Raw genomic sequence first — 15714 nt, 5'->3', positions numbered from 1 at the left:
TGCCCGCACTTCTTGGAGGGTGATGAGATGATGGACAAGTGATCCGGGAACGTATCTGCCCAAGAAAGAGGCAACAAAAACATTTCTAAAACAAAATAAAGGCAACAAGAGCAAAAATGCCTGTGTTACGAATATCATAGAACTGAATTTGTGTGTGCAAATCAACACGCTTAATTGGACAAAGAAGATGGTGAAGCTGGAAAGAAGTCTCTAGGAAGAAAGGCAGGATAAGGGAGCGCTGGGAGTCTGAAAAGCTATTTGACAGAAAAAAGAAAACAAAGCAGCTGACAGTAAGTTTGTTCTCTCACCCTTGCTCTAAAATGGAAGCAGTGATGAAAGCTCACACCAGCAAACACTACAGTAGCGATTGCTGCTGCGGCTACAGAAGCAGCCCTGGAAAACTTCAGGGCTCAGATCACATCTGATCTCACTCACAGCCCCCAGGAGACCCAGGAGATGGGCCCTAATCCCAGACCCCCAGCTCCAGCAATGACCACCAGGCCAGGTTCTCACCCCAGTGAGATGGTACATGTAAATGTCAAAACTGTACAAATAAATACAAAAACATTAACAGAAAGGAAAGGAGAGATATGGACACAGTGGAGATGTCCATCCACTCTGGACACCAGGGCAATCTAAGCACATGATACCCAGGTCTTTCTCAGCTGTTTCTCTGCTGTGCTGAGCTCTCCAGCCACCAATCCTTCAGCAGGTGCTGAGAACACCCTGTGCTTCTTCACAAGTGTTCAAAAGCTTTGTAGAAGAGGGTCAGGAAAATACCCCTCATGAGCACTGTGCCTGCTATTTAATCTTATTCATACAAAAAGATCAAACCAAGCTTCCAGCTGCTGTTTGCCTTCAGTGTTGCAACTCAGTATAAAGGCATCACTTGGGTTTTCTTTGCTGCTGCTTCAGCCATAGGAATTTCCATTGTATCTGGAATTAGCATGCAGGAAGTAGGGGAAAAGGGCTTTCTTCAGTTGCAGACCTCTTCCAGGATTTTGTTGACATACTCACTTTATGTACGAAGGCATACAGTCCCTTCCTTTGCAAACTCCTCTCCCTCAGAGCCAATATGTGTATTTAAAATAATGTGCCCCTTTAATACAGTTTTTATTGTTCAAACAAGTATTATTTTAAGCACAGTGAATCCAGGAAGAATTCTGAAGGGGAAGCTACAGGAACTGAGGAAAGAGAGAAGGCACATGAGAAGAAGGTGGTGACAATGGGATAAAGACTCCCCCCCCGCCCCCCAGCAGGCCCTTATCTCCAAAACAATGTGAGATCCTGAACACTAGCTCTATTTACGTCCCATCCTTCTAGCTGCCCTTTTTAAGGACACCAGAAAAGTTAGGGAACAAACACAGGTGACAAAGGAGAAAAAACTTCAACAACTGTAATGCAATTAAGAAACAGGAAGGAAATATCCCTCTTATTCTGGCATAACAATCCAGTGAGAAAGCAAAGGCTGGAGAAAATAAAAAAGAAATCCAAATGATTCTTGCCAGCTACCTCCAAGACAGCAAGGAGAGACAGGCCTGCAGTCACTAGAAAAGGATATTTGAGTGGTATCATATATCAGATAAAAGAGCGAAAAATCTTCTGGGGTAAGAAAGACTGCTTTTCCCATTATTCCAGACTGGCCAATGTAGTGGGGGCATGACTTGCAGAGAGTTAAGATCTGTAGGTCAAGTGTAAGAATTATCCCATTCTGGAATAACCACAAGCACAATCCAAGTCCTCCAGAGTAGTGGTGTTTGAAATCCAAGTGCCCAGGCACTTTTCAAGCCAAGAGAAACAAGAAATCCCCCTACCATGTCAGAAGGTAGATCCAAAAACCATGACTACATTTCTTGGCATCTCTGGCAGCACATTACCTGGAGAGCTAAGTCTTGAGGCACTGCACTCTGGTTAGACAAAGTCAGCACACTTTCTGGAGGGGTTCATACTCCAGGATGTTCTGTGCTCTGATGACAGATCTGCTTCAGGTTCTCCAGCAGCAGCTCACCAAAGGCAGTTTAGGGAGTGCCTGAGATTGGCAGAAGCAGTGACCACAACAACTAGGCAGTGATGAAAAGATATTCACCAATGCAGCCAAGTGGAAACTAAACTGAAGTTTAAAGTTAGAAATGTCTTGAGTGAAAATTTAATGGTGATGGGATGGGGGTAAAAAAATATCAGGTGTCCATGAAAACTGTAAACTACTGAGGCAGGATACCACACAAAAAATGTGGCTGCCCTGTCTGTGCCCCCTCCTTTCACATCCCGATGGAATCACCTCACTGAGATCACCAACATCATCTCCAAAACCTCTGTCTGAGGCAGACAAATGGCACCACCTTCCATTCACACAAGCAGAAAGGCAGAAGAAATAAACAGATTTGAACTTTTTTTGTGTTTTAGAGTCAGTTTATTTGTTGCTGGTTGTTATGTTTTGGGGTTTTTGCTATTTGGCTTACACTGAAGTCTTTAAAATAAAAACATCATGAAGAAAGACTGACAGCAACAGGAACCAAGTCATTATGTGCAGCATTTTAGGCCAGCATTTTTATGAGAACAACAGCTCAGTTGGATTTAACTCCCTTGTCTTAGAATTAAAATGCCATCTAAAGGAGTAGCACAGCAGAGTAAAAAATTGTATCCAGGAAAGCAAATTCTCTAAGATTTCCTCCACCTTGCTTCTAACTGAGGAAACTCAAGCATTTCTCCTGGTCAGGCAGTAGCAGAAGCTTGAGTCAGAGTTTGGTCAGAAGTTTTTGCTCACAGATCACAGGCACAAGGGCCGCTTGCTCACACCCCCACAGCAGCATCACTTCTCCTGGGCTAACGAATAAAAAGCCATCCGTGTCATCGAGGTGAGCAGGTGTGACAAAGCACATATGGGCGCTAAGGTATCAACAAAAATCCAATCAGCCAAACATGCCTTGAAAACTAACTACAATGACTCACTGAATCAGACAAAGAGGGAGAAATACAATGCAGGAAAAATCAGTTAGTTCAGCAAGTGATCCCCTTAATTACAAAGAATCACACATTTGACACCACCTTGGTATTTGGGCTCCAGCCTTGGTGTCACCCACATTTGTTCACCCACAGACATCAGCAATGCTCACAGAGCATCTGGGACTCAAAAAAAAAAAAAAAAGCATCTAGAAGTTCATACATAAATGCTACATTTATCCCTCTCTTTCATGCAATGGAGGTGCTAAGACAAGAAGACCCCAAGACCCCTTTTACATGACCCTGAACTTACTGCTATTGCTTTCTGGCAGATGTGCAATCCTGCTCAGGGAAGGCTTCTGCCTGATGGGGATGGCAGTTCTCACTTGCTCTTCCAATCTTTCACTTTCAACAGCAACAATGCCATGGGTATTATCGTGAGATCAATGAAAGAAAGAAGTATTCTCATTCCTCAAACTTACACACCAGCAGCATCTACTTTTTTTTTTTTTCTCTCTTTTTTTTATCCAGCAATAGCTAGAAACATTTTCTTCTCCTTTCCCTGTCTACCTCACCAAGCACATCAGAGATCCTAGTACTTTTTGGCATTTTCCCATTTCCTTCTTCTGCAAAGTTGTGATTTAGGGCTAGCAAGCAAAAAGCTCATAAGCATGGCCTCCTTCCTCCAACATTCTCACTTACAGCTTCCTCTAGACTTGCTTTGAGACAATCAAATGTAATTCTTAAATCAAACTCTGTCTATTAAGTATCAGTTCTGCTGGAGCTTTATGGCACACTGTTCTATGCAAGGAAACAAAGTTTGCTGTGATGCAGGGCTGGTTCCTCATTTTTCTCTACTGCTCTTTTAAGTGTCTGTACAAAATGCCCTGCTGACCCAACTGAAGCTGAGTGATAAGCAGCTGATCTACTGCTTTTTACCCAACATCTCCTATCTAAAACCATCTCTTTAAGCAAGCCATATGCTGCAAACATACTTTGAAATGTCTCCATGATAATCCAAGAAGCAGAACTGTTTGTCAAATAGCACACGCACTACTGCTGGCCACTTGGAATAACCATCAGCCACAAGTAGGTACATATGCTCATTGTGATCTGCAAAAATCAGCATGGCAACTTTGCCAAGGCTTAGCAAATGCCAGAGTGGTTTCTGGTTTCAGAAACTAGCATTCACTTTGGCTAATTTCTCCTTCTACATGGAGTTCCAAGCCTGATTACCAACCACAAATATGTAACAAATTGCTTCTTTCAATTTGTTGCGGTGATATTCATGCCTCTCACCCAACATCCCAACATGAAAGATTTATGGTATTAATCATGCACATCATAGTAAACAGTCATTCTCTACTGTCAATTGCATTTTTCTGCTGAAATAAGGATGAAAGTGCTGAGCTGCTTATCATCTGACCAGCCAGAACACAAACTATTATTGTGCTATTTTAATCAAAGCTGGGGCTTAGTTTCTATGAGTAACATCGTCATATGCAGTTACATGGTACAGGAGCTTGACTATCCTATTTTGAAAAAACAATTTAGAAACTTAATCACAGCTAAACACAGGGCTTGTCTATGCAAGGAGTTATTCAGAAACAGCTTTTCAAAATGAAAGATTAATTCCCGACCTGTTGTTCAGGGGCTCTCTTTCACCACAACAAACTGCATTAAGCCAGTTTACACTCCTGCATCTATGCTTGCTTGAAAGACACCAGATCAAGAAGAACCTTGGCATTTGTCTTGCTAAGCTGCTGCAGCCGTCAAACTTCAAGCTGCACCCCACAATAAGCCAGCGAGTTGGATTTACAGGATTCCCATGCACAGGCAGGAGTTGAGTCGACTCCATTTGTTTGCACTGCAACCCAAAAGGTTGCATGAAAACCTGGTGTAGGTGCCCCCTGTTTATTTATCAATGGGTCAAGCGCAGAATGTCGCTGCTGGGTGACCCCAGGCACAGGGGAATCAGCACACACCACAGGGCTCACTCAGGATGTTGCACGAGTGGCTGGAGCACAGGCCAGGCTGAGCTCCACGCTGTTGCTGCTGCACTGCAATCAGTAATCAAAACTCCTAATTTAAAGCTAGCTCAAGAGTGCACCACAAGTCACAGTCCCACTTCTGCGTAGGCGTAGTGTGTGTGCACCGTAAGTCAAATTGTCAAACAAATACCACTGACACCAAGTCCTTTTGGTCTTCATTGGCATTTGGGAAACAAACACTAGAAATTTCTCTCTGTCTTCATACTTGTAAGAAAACTAAGAATACGGTTTAGCACATACTTAAAATGACAAAATGTGTTGGAATATTCATGTAGCCCTTTTGCTTCTTCAAAAGCTGTGCTCTGCTCTGGCACCCAGCCATATTTTAAGAGTCATAGCACTCAATATCACATTGTCTCCTTTGTCCTAGGCACTGTCCTTAATCATGTACCTGCTTTTCTTCCCATCCCAAATCTTTGCTCCTTCATGGCAAACACAGCCTTTCTGTCTTTCCACTGGGTACCATCAATAGTCATTTAACCTCCTCCATTCATTACAGAAGTTTTTCATAGCAAGAAATACTGCTTCTTTGATCAAGTGCAAAATAATTTAAATTGTTGCAGCAAGGCAACAGTTTCCAAAACTGATCCTTCTGCAGATCCAAGCACAGCAAAGCCATGTGTGTAGCCACAACTGAAAGATTGCTGTCTCTCCCTGTGCTTCACAGTAAGGCTCAACTTCTAGAGGAACTTGAAAGGGTGTCCTAAAATAAATCCTAACCTGTGTCAAAGATGAGTGAAATTAGTAGTGAATGACAAAATACGGTTTTGTGTTCTTACTAAAATGCTTGATTCAGCTATAACTGGATCAGAGCCTATTTTCAATGGCTTATGCCTTCTTATTGAGGATGTATTTACTTGGATCTATCAGCCACAGGGATTGCACTTAATACCAGCTGCACTTTACCAGAGAGAAAAGGATGGTTAAAACTTTGTTGATGTTCGATTCTCCATTCTGCCATGGGCAAATCACTTAATCTCCATCTCATTTCACCACACACAGAGTGGAATAACCAGGCAACAGAAGCTTTGTAAAGGTGGAAGTTCATAGATATTAAAGGGATGGGAAACACATAAGCCCACAAGAAATCCTATATGCACACTGTGAGAGGAATTTTAAGGGTCTATCAACTGCAGATGCCCCTACCAGTTAAATATTCTTAAAACCCCAGCTGTATTCACTTGACTGGCAGGGGAATTCAGTCTCCCATCCCCAATTGGCCCTTGCTGCTCAGGTTACTTTTATGAGCCTCATCTTCTCACTTTTTTGCTATTTTGAGGAATGCTCCAAGTCAGAGCAATCCATTTATTAAACTTAAGAAAAGACACTCATTCTTCACTCTAAATCCACGAATGCCTTTTTCTGCCATGCAAGGCACGCAACAAGCACCAGAAGGTGAAACAGTATTTGTAAGCAAAACCCATTTTGACACGTTTCTCAAACATCTGTCTGAATCACATCTTTGTTTTTCCATTTTATTTCATCACAAAGGCACACAAGAGATGCACAAGATTCCCATCCACATTTATTTTAAAACAATTTACGCTAATTAGTGAAGGACCATTTCCTTCTGAAACAGGAGCTGCAATAGCAAGCAGTTACTCTTGTATTAAATGTCCACCTGCAGACATCCTAAAGCTTTTCTCACAGCTTGACTTTAGCTTTCAATGTTTTGTCAGTTCTTCTTTAGGCAACATTTGCTAATTTGTCTTCAGAAACTGCCGTTCCTACTGCACCTTTGGCAATTGCTATCCTCACCCTGCCATTTCCATTTACACAAACCCAGCAAAAGTACCTGGATGCCATTTGTCCTACACTACAGCTCACAGAGGAGAGAAACCACAAGCCAGTAGATCACAGCCAGGAGGATTTTTAGTTACATTGGTGGTGTCTCCCCTATGCAAGCTGAAGCGAAGGGTAACAGCCATGAGTGATTTGCAGCATGAGAGAAAAAGGAGCCACAAGAAAGCAAGAGTCTGGCCAGAGCAATAAAAGCTGTTTGAGGTCCTTGCTTGCTGCCTCAATGCACACTCTCCCTGGAGATCTGCAACCCAGCACAGAGCCATGACCTGCTCACAAAGCAGTGCTGGTGACTTCACATCACCAGACCACTCCAGCACCACAGCTGTCCCCAGTGGGATGTCCTGCCCTATGCACAACCACTGACATATATAACTGTATATAACTACACAACTATTCCTTGCTAGCACAATGCTGAGAACACTGAGTGCTTCACAAAAGGAGCATCTTTCTCAGAGGAGTTCAAGCATTACCAGAACCATAAAGCTCTCTGTTCATTTTGGGAACACAGTCACAAGCACACACTGGAGTAACCATATTGCCTAGTCTAGAGGAACAAGTGGAAAATTTAAAGAACTAATCATTTATATTCAGCTGCCTCTCTACTTCCCTAGTTAACTTTAGGTGTCTCCTTCTGCCAGCCACGGGATATAGCATTTGGGCATTAAAACTAAAGCTTTAGTAGTCAGAAGCTGACCTTGGATACAGCGTGGCAAATACAATGGTACAAAGAACTCCCTGCAGGCAGCCACAATGCCCAGAAGACACTGTTGCTCTAGGCTAGGGTCCCTAAGCCATGTTTTCCAAGGGCCAAAGCACGAGCATGAATCCTGTACCTCTGCTGTGGGCCATTCAGCTCTGTTGCATCACAGAATCAAGACTACAGATAAATTGCATTAATGACCTCAACTGAGAATTTTAAAGCCTGATAGTCAGACATCACCTTGCCATCTTTTCTTCCTCTCCCAGAGCAAGGCCATGCACGCCATCCCTCTTTCCTCATATCCATTCAGATTGCATTAATCCTACCTTTTTGAGAATCAAAACCAAACAAACCCAAACAAAAGCCTAAACAAAACAAAACAAAACAAAACTCCCCAAACCACAACTACACTGCACTCACTTTTTTGCATAGTCTTTGTTTGGAAATGGCCAAGAAGGGGTGGAAGAATAGCACATTCATAATCCAGGAGAGAGTGGGACAGGAAGGAAAGAGAGGAAAAACAAATAGAAAAGGAGAAATGGTCAAAAAACCAAACAAACAAAAACGAGGAGGGGAGGTAGTGCTTGGGTACAATTTGAGGTCCAGATCCTAAAACAAACCGGGACACAGGCAAAGCTACGCGCCAGAACCTGGAGGCGGCAGCTCCATGGCACTCAGCCCCCGGAAGATGCCGGGAGGATGGAGAGCGGGTCCCGCCCGAAGAACGAGCTCCCTGCGGGCGCTGCCGCACGCGTGTCCGGCCGGGACGCGGCTGCTGTCCCCGCGGAGGCAATCCCGGCCCCTGAATCCCGGGAAAGGGGCGCTCGCCGGGCAGCCCCGCGCAACGCCTCCCTCTGCCGGGCAGCGGCGGAGGCGCGGCCCCGCCGCCCAGATGTGCTCCGCTGCCACAGCTGGAGAGGAGCCCGCCGGCAGGACGGGGAAGGACGGGCAGCCTTTGCCTCGGGTGGGAGGGGGAGCAGCAGCCGCCTGCTTTCTGCCTGGGCAGAAGGCACGGAAAAGAAGCGGGAATCTAGAAGGAGCTGACACTGGGCACCAAGGCGCTCTGCCTCCCATCATGGGCTGTCCCGGCTAAGCTGGTGGTAACAGCCCTTCTCCCGATTGAATTTCGTTGAGACAAGATCAGCTATAGCCCAGAATCTCCTTTTCCTGCTCCGTTTCTCAAGCTCTTTCCTAGCTCTTTAATGCAGCACTTTTTTGAGTCTCAGCTCCACACATTAATTTGTTCATTTAAACAGTAGGCAAGTGCTTAGCTATAAGAAACAAACTTTTGTTGTTTCTTCAATCGCTTTTCCCAAATGAAAGGCAGATGAAAGCTCTTTTTTCTTTTCAAATCCAAGTACTTTGAGTCCCACCAGAGTAGAGATGTCACCAGTTAAACATGGGCACAGGGACACAAAACACACAAATTCTCCTTTTCCACTTCTCAACCCATCACTATCTCTGGTGGATCCTGGAGGCCTTCCCAGATCAGCATTCTGCTGTGTGTTGTCAATGCCTTAGCTCTCCCCTTTCCTCCACAAGCCCACGGGTCACTGGCACATTTTACCCTTTTGAATTTAAACCTGTACCACATCAGAGGATGGTGATCAGCAGAAAGGGTCTGGGACACAGGCACTGGGTGTGTTCACCTTGACTGCTTGAGAGCAGAAACGGTGTCAAAATTTTCTTAACAGTTTCAGCATACCTAAAATCTGGACTGCCAGGGATGGCCTAAAGAAACAGGTATTGTATCACCAGATGTGAGTACCCACAGCCTTTCCAAGAACAAGCCAACATTATCCACTCCTCTTGTCTAGAGGATTCAAGGGCTCACCACAGCAAAACACAACCCCTTCTGACAACAACACAGATGCACAAAAGATACCAACATCTCACCTGATGAGAACTTCACCGATGAGCTGTCTCTCCAGAGCTGCACATGCAAACCAGTTGCCTGTGGACTCAGCTTATGCCACCTAAAAAAGCCTTTTACAGGTAGGTTTCAGGACATTTCCATGAAGAATAAGAAACACCTTCCACCCCAAGCTGCCTTTCACTGGTAGAAATGCATCTCTCCCTACTGCTTTTATCAGCACACTGGCAATGGGTTTTCCCTGCATCCCCCCCCACCTCTGCCCTTCTGATAAGAAGCCATAGCCATGCAGGCATGATTCTTAGCTTAATGCTAATAGACTATGCTTAATGAACCAAGAGAGCACAGTGTGTATGGAGGGAGGCACTGGAAGCCTGAAACTGCTCTATTCAAGCAAGCAGAATAGCAGTAACTCATCAAAACACAGGCAAAACAGTAGGGCTTCTGGTTGATGGGAAGTGTCACAAGATCCCTGAGTTACCAGCATGGAAATCATTTTTATCTTTAAAATAAGAACAGCAGCCTCAACAGCACAGCACCCCTTACTGCCACTACTGAATTACTGTCTTGAACCTCCCGAGCCACCTTCTGCAGCATCTTCCACTTATTGGGAGTCACTTACTACACCCACCTTCCCCTCTTTCAAACTCATCTGAAATCATACATATATATTTCAGAAACTCCAGTACGAACCTGACACGGTGATAATTTTAAAAGCTGTGCTGCTCATGTCAAATTATTCAACATCTGTCTTCATGTTCCCACAAAAATTAGCATAGGATGGTGGTTTCTGATGACACCTATAGTGAAATATTTTGACTTCATCCAGCAAGTTGCAAACAACCTGTCAAGAGGATAATGTCAGTTTTCTAGTACTGCATATTAAAGTCAATTGAGGGCTTATCTGGTGTGTGAAGCTACTGACCTGACCTAAAACCAGAGGCTCTAGTGTCACAGAAGAGTGAATCTGACACATTACAACTGAAGAACAGCAAGGCATTCTGAGCACTGAGTTGGACAGATTTAATGCCTTGACCTTAAAGCGTTGATCAAGAACTATGCAAATTTTGCACCAAACCAAATACCATTGGTGAAACTAATCCTATGGCACTCCAGTTAGAAAACTCATTCCTCAAAAGACTGTATACAGCCTAGGCCAACACAGATTTAAGATCTAGACAACAAAGAGAAATGATTGATAACAAAGAATGTGTATACATCCATGTAAATATGTATACACACACACATTTTCACATATTCAGTTTGGAGGGTCACTGTGCTCAAGCATTGCATTTTCCCAACACAATCAACCAAGAAGAGGCTCACAGGTGCCAGCTCCATCTCTTCAGCCATTTCTGAGGACACAGGGTGCACTGAGAGGACAGCAAGGTAGCTGAAGAGCTCCATGTCTTGGTCCCCTGTTACTGCTGGCAAAACAGCTCTAGGCAGAGGCACATGAGAGGGATGGATTCAGATCAGCAGGTTCCAGGTGACATTAGAGTGCCTGTGCCCCAGAAACTGACAGCAGAAGACATGGACGCATACAGGTTGCAAGAGGGTGTGAGGCAGCCTACATTAAAAAAACTCTAGGAAAAGTGGTTTTACTTAAAAAAAAATAGGTAAAAGGAGAAGGCAACAAATCATGTCATATGTACATGAAATTAAAAAGCTTGGATATTTACGGCCTAAACAACTGCATATGTTTTACTACGACACTCTCCATCACAGACACAAGAAAAAAGTCTTCCAGTAGTTTGGGGTTGGGGTTTTTTTGCTGTCTGTAGTGGCATCTCAGGGTCGATTCAATGTGATGGTGTCTCTTAAAACAAAGAGCCTTCACAGGTCATTTATTCCCCACCTCTGAGGTCAGGGCAGGACTGTTTGACACTCCAAGTGCTTCACTCTGCCATTTTCAAGAGCAGCCCATCCAGTTCCTCTGATCATGGCGCCAGGCAGTTTTCCTTGCTTCTCAGCCTAAACATTTCCTTTTATTCCCTTTCCATCACCTTGCTCTATGTACCTCCTCACCACACACTGTGATGCCCATTCCTGCAATGCCTTTTCTGCAGCTGAATTAGGAGAGGCAGGGGGCAAAACATCCCACTTTCTTATTCTGCCTGAAAGGCTGCTGCTGATCAGTGGGACTGTGCTAATTGCAGGACAACCCAGAAATGTTAATTATACACTGCACATGGAGCAAGCACAGCAGCAGCACTGTGCACACCAAACCAGAGCTACCCAAGTTCTGGAATCTAGAAGGCAGAGTGGGAGGTAAGAGGCATACTTTTCCCTTTCAATGCCACCACCACGCCCCAATCCTCCCCTCAGTCTAACTTACACTCTGTAAGTGTTGGTAACTCCAAGCTGTGAAGGGCAAGTCCCCTGTCTCCTTACCTCTTCCTTCCTCCTCTTCAATTCTGACATTTTCTAGGGATCTATTACAGTTGGCTTTTCATCTTGACCAGCTGCATTAACACACCAGGACTGAAAAGCACATGCAGTCTGGGAAATAGGCTACCACAAAAGACTGGTAAAAGTTGCCTCTTGGCAGCCTGCTGAATTGCCTTCCCCATCAGGCCAGCCTTGTCTCACTGCAACAAACAAGGCTGAAAGAATGGGATCAGTTAATGAGAAGAGGGTTTCAGACACACTTCAGTCATTACAACAAATGCCAATTCATATAACAAGCCTCTTCAGGTAGCAGGCAAAAAGCACCTTGACTCCTAATTAAATTGCACCTCGATTGCAAATGCTTCTTTCCCAGAACCCCCCTTATACACATTTTATTTATACCATTCATCTCAATAAACCTCTCCAACAACTCTGCTCTCCCAGACAGAGGTCTTTTGTGCGCATCCATGTGGGTGTATTATTTAAAGGGTACATCACATGGATACTTTATCTTGTTTAATCTGATTTAATCTCAGGAGATTTGCTAAAGTAAAATATATTTATAGACCCATATAGATGTCTCCGCCAGTCTCCACTGCCAATATGCAAAGGCAGGAAAAGAGATCTGAACCGTGACACTTGAGTTCCCATAATTTTTACATTAGGTGCCACATGAGATCGACATTCACAACACAGAATGCTGAAGCACAGCTTAAAGCTATGGCAAGAGACCAATATAGAGGAAAAACCCAAGTGGAGGGGGAGCAGTGGGACTAATTTCTAATCCTGCTTTTTATTTATCCTTGCACATAGAACAATATTAATCCAGCTCTGCTTGAGCCATCAGTAACAGCCATCTCACATCCAAAGAAACAGTGCTGGCTGCAGAAGGCATGAAATCAGCCCAGGGTAGTGGACTGAAGGCAGAATTAGTAAGGACAATATGAAAACTATTAGTCACCGTCCAAGTTTGCAGCGTGCTGATTCCACGAGACACTGCTCTGGGTTGCACTCAGCCACAACTGCGTATTAAGGCTCTTGTTGTTCGATAGTTTGAAGAGGTAGGGGTGGGAAGAGGAAGGAAGACACTAGATTTCCCCTTTGTGTAGCTAAGAGAACAGATTGAAGTAGTGGACCATTTTGGCTTAAAAGGATGCCTTCTTCTTAGTGTATGTCTGCATCTGTGCTTTCTTTTGTACACAGCTTCTTCACTCTCTCTCTGAGAGAAAAAGACAAAAACATCAGTAAGTTATTCTGAAGATCTAGTAGCAGCAGCTCTGTCAAATGCAAGTTCACTGAACTGTATGAAAAAATACAACAGGCAACCCTCTAAAGCGCATTTAAGCAAACCTGGATTTAAGCTCTGTCCCTCTTGCTATAATCCTAAGCAGTGAGTCCATTCTACTGACAGCTACACAGCAACAAACACGCTGAAGTGAAATAATAAAAGTTCAGCTAGAAGCAGATTACATGTTTTAAAGGATTAAATTATATGCCCTGTCCAGGTTTCTGTACCACAAAGTCATTCTACTCCTCATCTTTCCAGCCTTTCAAGGGTCATACAATTTTCATCTGGATATGCAGACTGGGAGAAAAGACATATACTGAGAAGAAGAAGAAAGAAAAAATAAAGGAAGCTAAACACCCTCTATTTAAAATGGTTATTTTACAAAACAGACCCAAACTCAAATTAACATCCCAGTCCTCAAGGAGAAAGGAGGAATTGTTTCCATTAAAGAAATACATCATTAAAAAGTGACCTACAAAGACTTACCCATAGTCAGTGAGACTGAACTGATCTTTGCCAGAGCTCACACAAGAGACTGGCTGCGTGCTGTTAAAAAAGAAGGAGCGGGGGGGCTGGATTCTCTCACTGGGGTCTCTCTTCAGAGCTCAGAGAGCTTGGCTTGTTAGAGGCAGTGGCATGCCTTCCAGAAGGACTTAACAGCAACGCACAACTGAGTTGTAAGCTAAGATAAAGCCGGCTTGTTATGAGAGACAAGTCTTGTGGGTTGCTTTTATTTATTTTTTCCCAGTGTATTGGAAATGCAGATCTTGTAAAGCAAGAATTCAGAGAGGGCTGGGAGAGGGAAAGGGGGGTTGCACGTCTGGCTAAAGTAAATCCCGGGTGTTCTCTCAGCCCGGGGCTTGTGCTCGGCGGCACGGGGTGTCATCCCCGCCTCTGCCCTCGCACTGAGGGGCTGCGGAAGCCAGACCTCTCATGAGGAGACCACCCGAGCTCGCCATTCGCCACCCTGCCTGCATGCAAGGAGAGGAAGTAAGCTCCGTAAATGTAAAAATAATAATAGTAAAAAGGGAAAAAAAAAATCAAGCAGCTCGGCATCATCTCTGCCACAGACCACCACCCACCATCACCATCACCTTAAGAAGAAAATCAGCAGCAAAGTTCCACAGCGTGCAAAACCAGAGAGCCTCGCCTCTCCCTCCCGGGGATCCCGGCGGGGCTGGCCGTGGGGAGCGGGGGGAGCCGTGCCGGTGTTGGGAGCGGGCATCCCCCGGCACCCAGGGAGCCAGCCCGGGCAGCCCGGCCGCCCTTCTCCCTGCTTCCCCGTGCCGGTGGTCCTGAGACCAAGGAAACCCGCAAGCGCATCTCCGAGAAGGGATGCTCCGTCCTCCCCCTGCCCCAAAGAAAACGCAACTCGGAGGTGCTCCCGGAGCCGCCCCCGCCGGCATCAGCGTGGCGTCCCCACGCCAGGCGGGTGGGGAGAGGGGAGGCAGGGCCGGGGCTCCAGTCGCTCCCCCGGCGGCAGTCCCGCCGGCGGTCCCTGCGTGCCATCTCGGCGGACTCGTACATGGGAGGCGGCCAGAGGTTACGGCGAGGAATTATGAAGTAGCTACAGGCGCTGGAAGCCCTATTGCTGCGTCAGTCTCTCCGCTCAGGCTGAGACGAGGTTCGGCGGCATCATTTACTTTCTCCTGCAGGTGCTTTTTAACTTTGATCCCACCGCTGCCGTCTGCGCCCTCGCCCCCCACCCCTCACCCCTCCTTCGCAAACAGCGACAGCGTCTCTTACCGTACACTCCTTGTCCCCTGCTGTACACCGGCACCAGAGACAGCAATAAAAAACAGATCATGTCCATCTTCAAGGCAGAGCCTTCATCGCCGGCGAAGAAAAACAGCCAAAAGAGCTCAGGCAGCATCCGGCGGGGGAGCAAGGAGCAGCCGAAAGCCTTCTGAAACGCCGCCCCATGCGCCCCGCTCCGCGCCGGGCACCGGCGCCCCTCGGGCGGAGGAGGGGACCCCCCGCACAGGGGCAGCCCGGGGGTAAAAATTGAAATTTAGGGGAAAAGAAAAAGAAATAAAGAATTATGAAAGAAGGGAGGGAGAGAGCTAGAAGGAGGCAGCGAGGGCAGAAACGCGGAGTGCCGCTTCCCGCTTTTCCTGGCCAGGTTGATCGAGGATCTCCAGGCGAGCAGGCAGCCGCGCCCGCACTCGGGGTACGGGGAAAGGCCAGCCCGGGGGCACCGGGCCGGCACCGGGCTAGGGTAGGGGCAGGGCCCGGGCCAGCCCGGCGCTATCCCCCGATCTCTGCGGGAAATGGGCTCCTTTGTTCAGCGGGAGCTGCCGAGCGCTGCCCCAAGTCCCGCGCTGCCCGAAGTGCTGCCAACTGGGGCCAACTTGAGTGAGTCCTCACCCTCCCTCCTCCTGACGAGGCTCTGGCCGCAGCCCCTGGAGCGGACGGGGAGAAGGAGAAGGAGGTGGAGAAAAAGGGGGGAAGCGAGGGTGGGGGGTAGGAGCCAGCTGCTGAAAGGCGGAGGAAGGATAGGTGATTCTCGCTCCTTTTTTCCAGATCTTCTGAGGAGGGGATTGTTGTAATTAATCAAATCCAGGAAGGATTTTTTTTTTTTTTTTAAAGCGGCTCCCAAGAGCTCCCCCAGCTGCACTGCACCGCCCCAACCAGCCTGAAGGGAGAAACAACCGAGGAGCAGGCAGAC

The 15714-nt window shown here is 46.2% G+C and overlaps 1 protein-coding gene across 2 annotated transcripts in view; it reads right to left on the bottom strand.

Moving 5' to 3' along the window:
• MDGA1 (MAM domain containing glycosylphosphatidylinositol anchor 1) overlaps positions 1-15240 on the bottom strand; it is a 137436-nt gene extending 122196 nt beyond the window's left edge. The window contains exon 1 of one of the 2 annotated variants that reach the window (XM_033053755.2): positions 14793-15240. In XM_033053755.2, the coding sequence (XP_032909646.1) occupies positions 14793-14919 (127 nt within the window). In that variant the 5' untranslated portion in view covers positions 14920-15240. The remainder of the gene's footprint in view (positions 1-14792) is intronic. The other variant, XM_033053756.1, reaches the window with a different exon arrangement.
• Positions 15241-15714: the final 474 nt, after the last annotated feature.

Source organism: Catharus ustulatus, chromosome 3 (assembly GCF_009819885.2).
Source record: "Catharus ustulatus isolate bCatUst1 chromosome 3, bCatUst1.pri.v2, whole genome shotgun sequence".
In the NCBI taxonomy this organism is placed as follows: domain Eukaryota; kingdom Metazoa; phylum Chordata; class Aves; order Passeriformes; family Turdidae; genus Catharus; species Catharus ustulatus.
The sequence above is the reverse complement of the archived record's forward strand: the minus strand, read 5'-3'. Positions and strand labels throughout refer to the sequence as shown.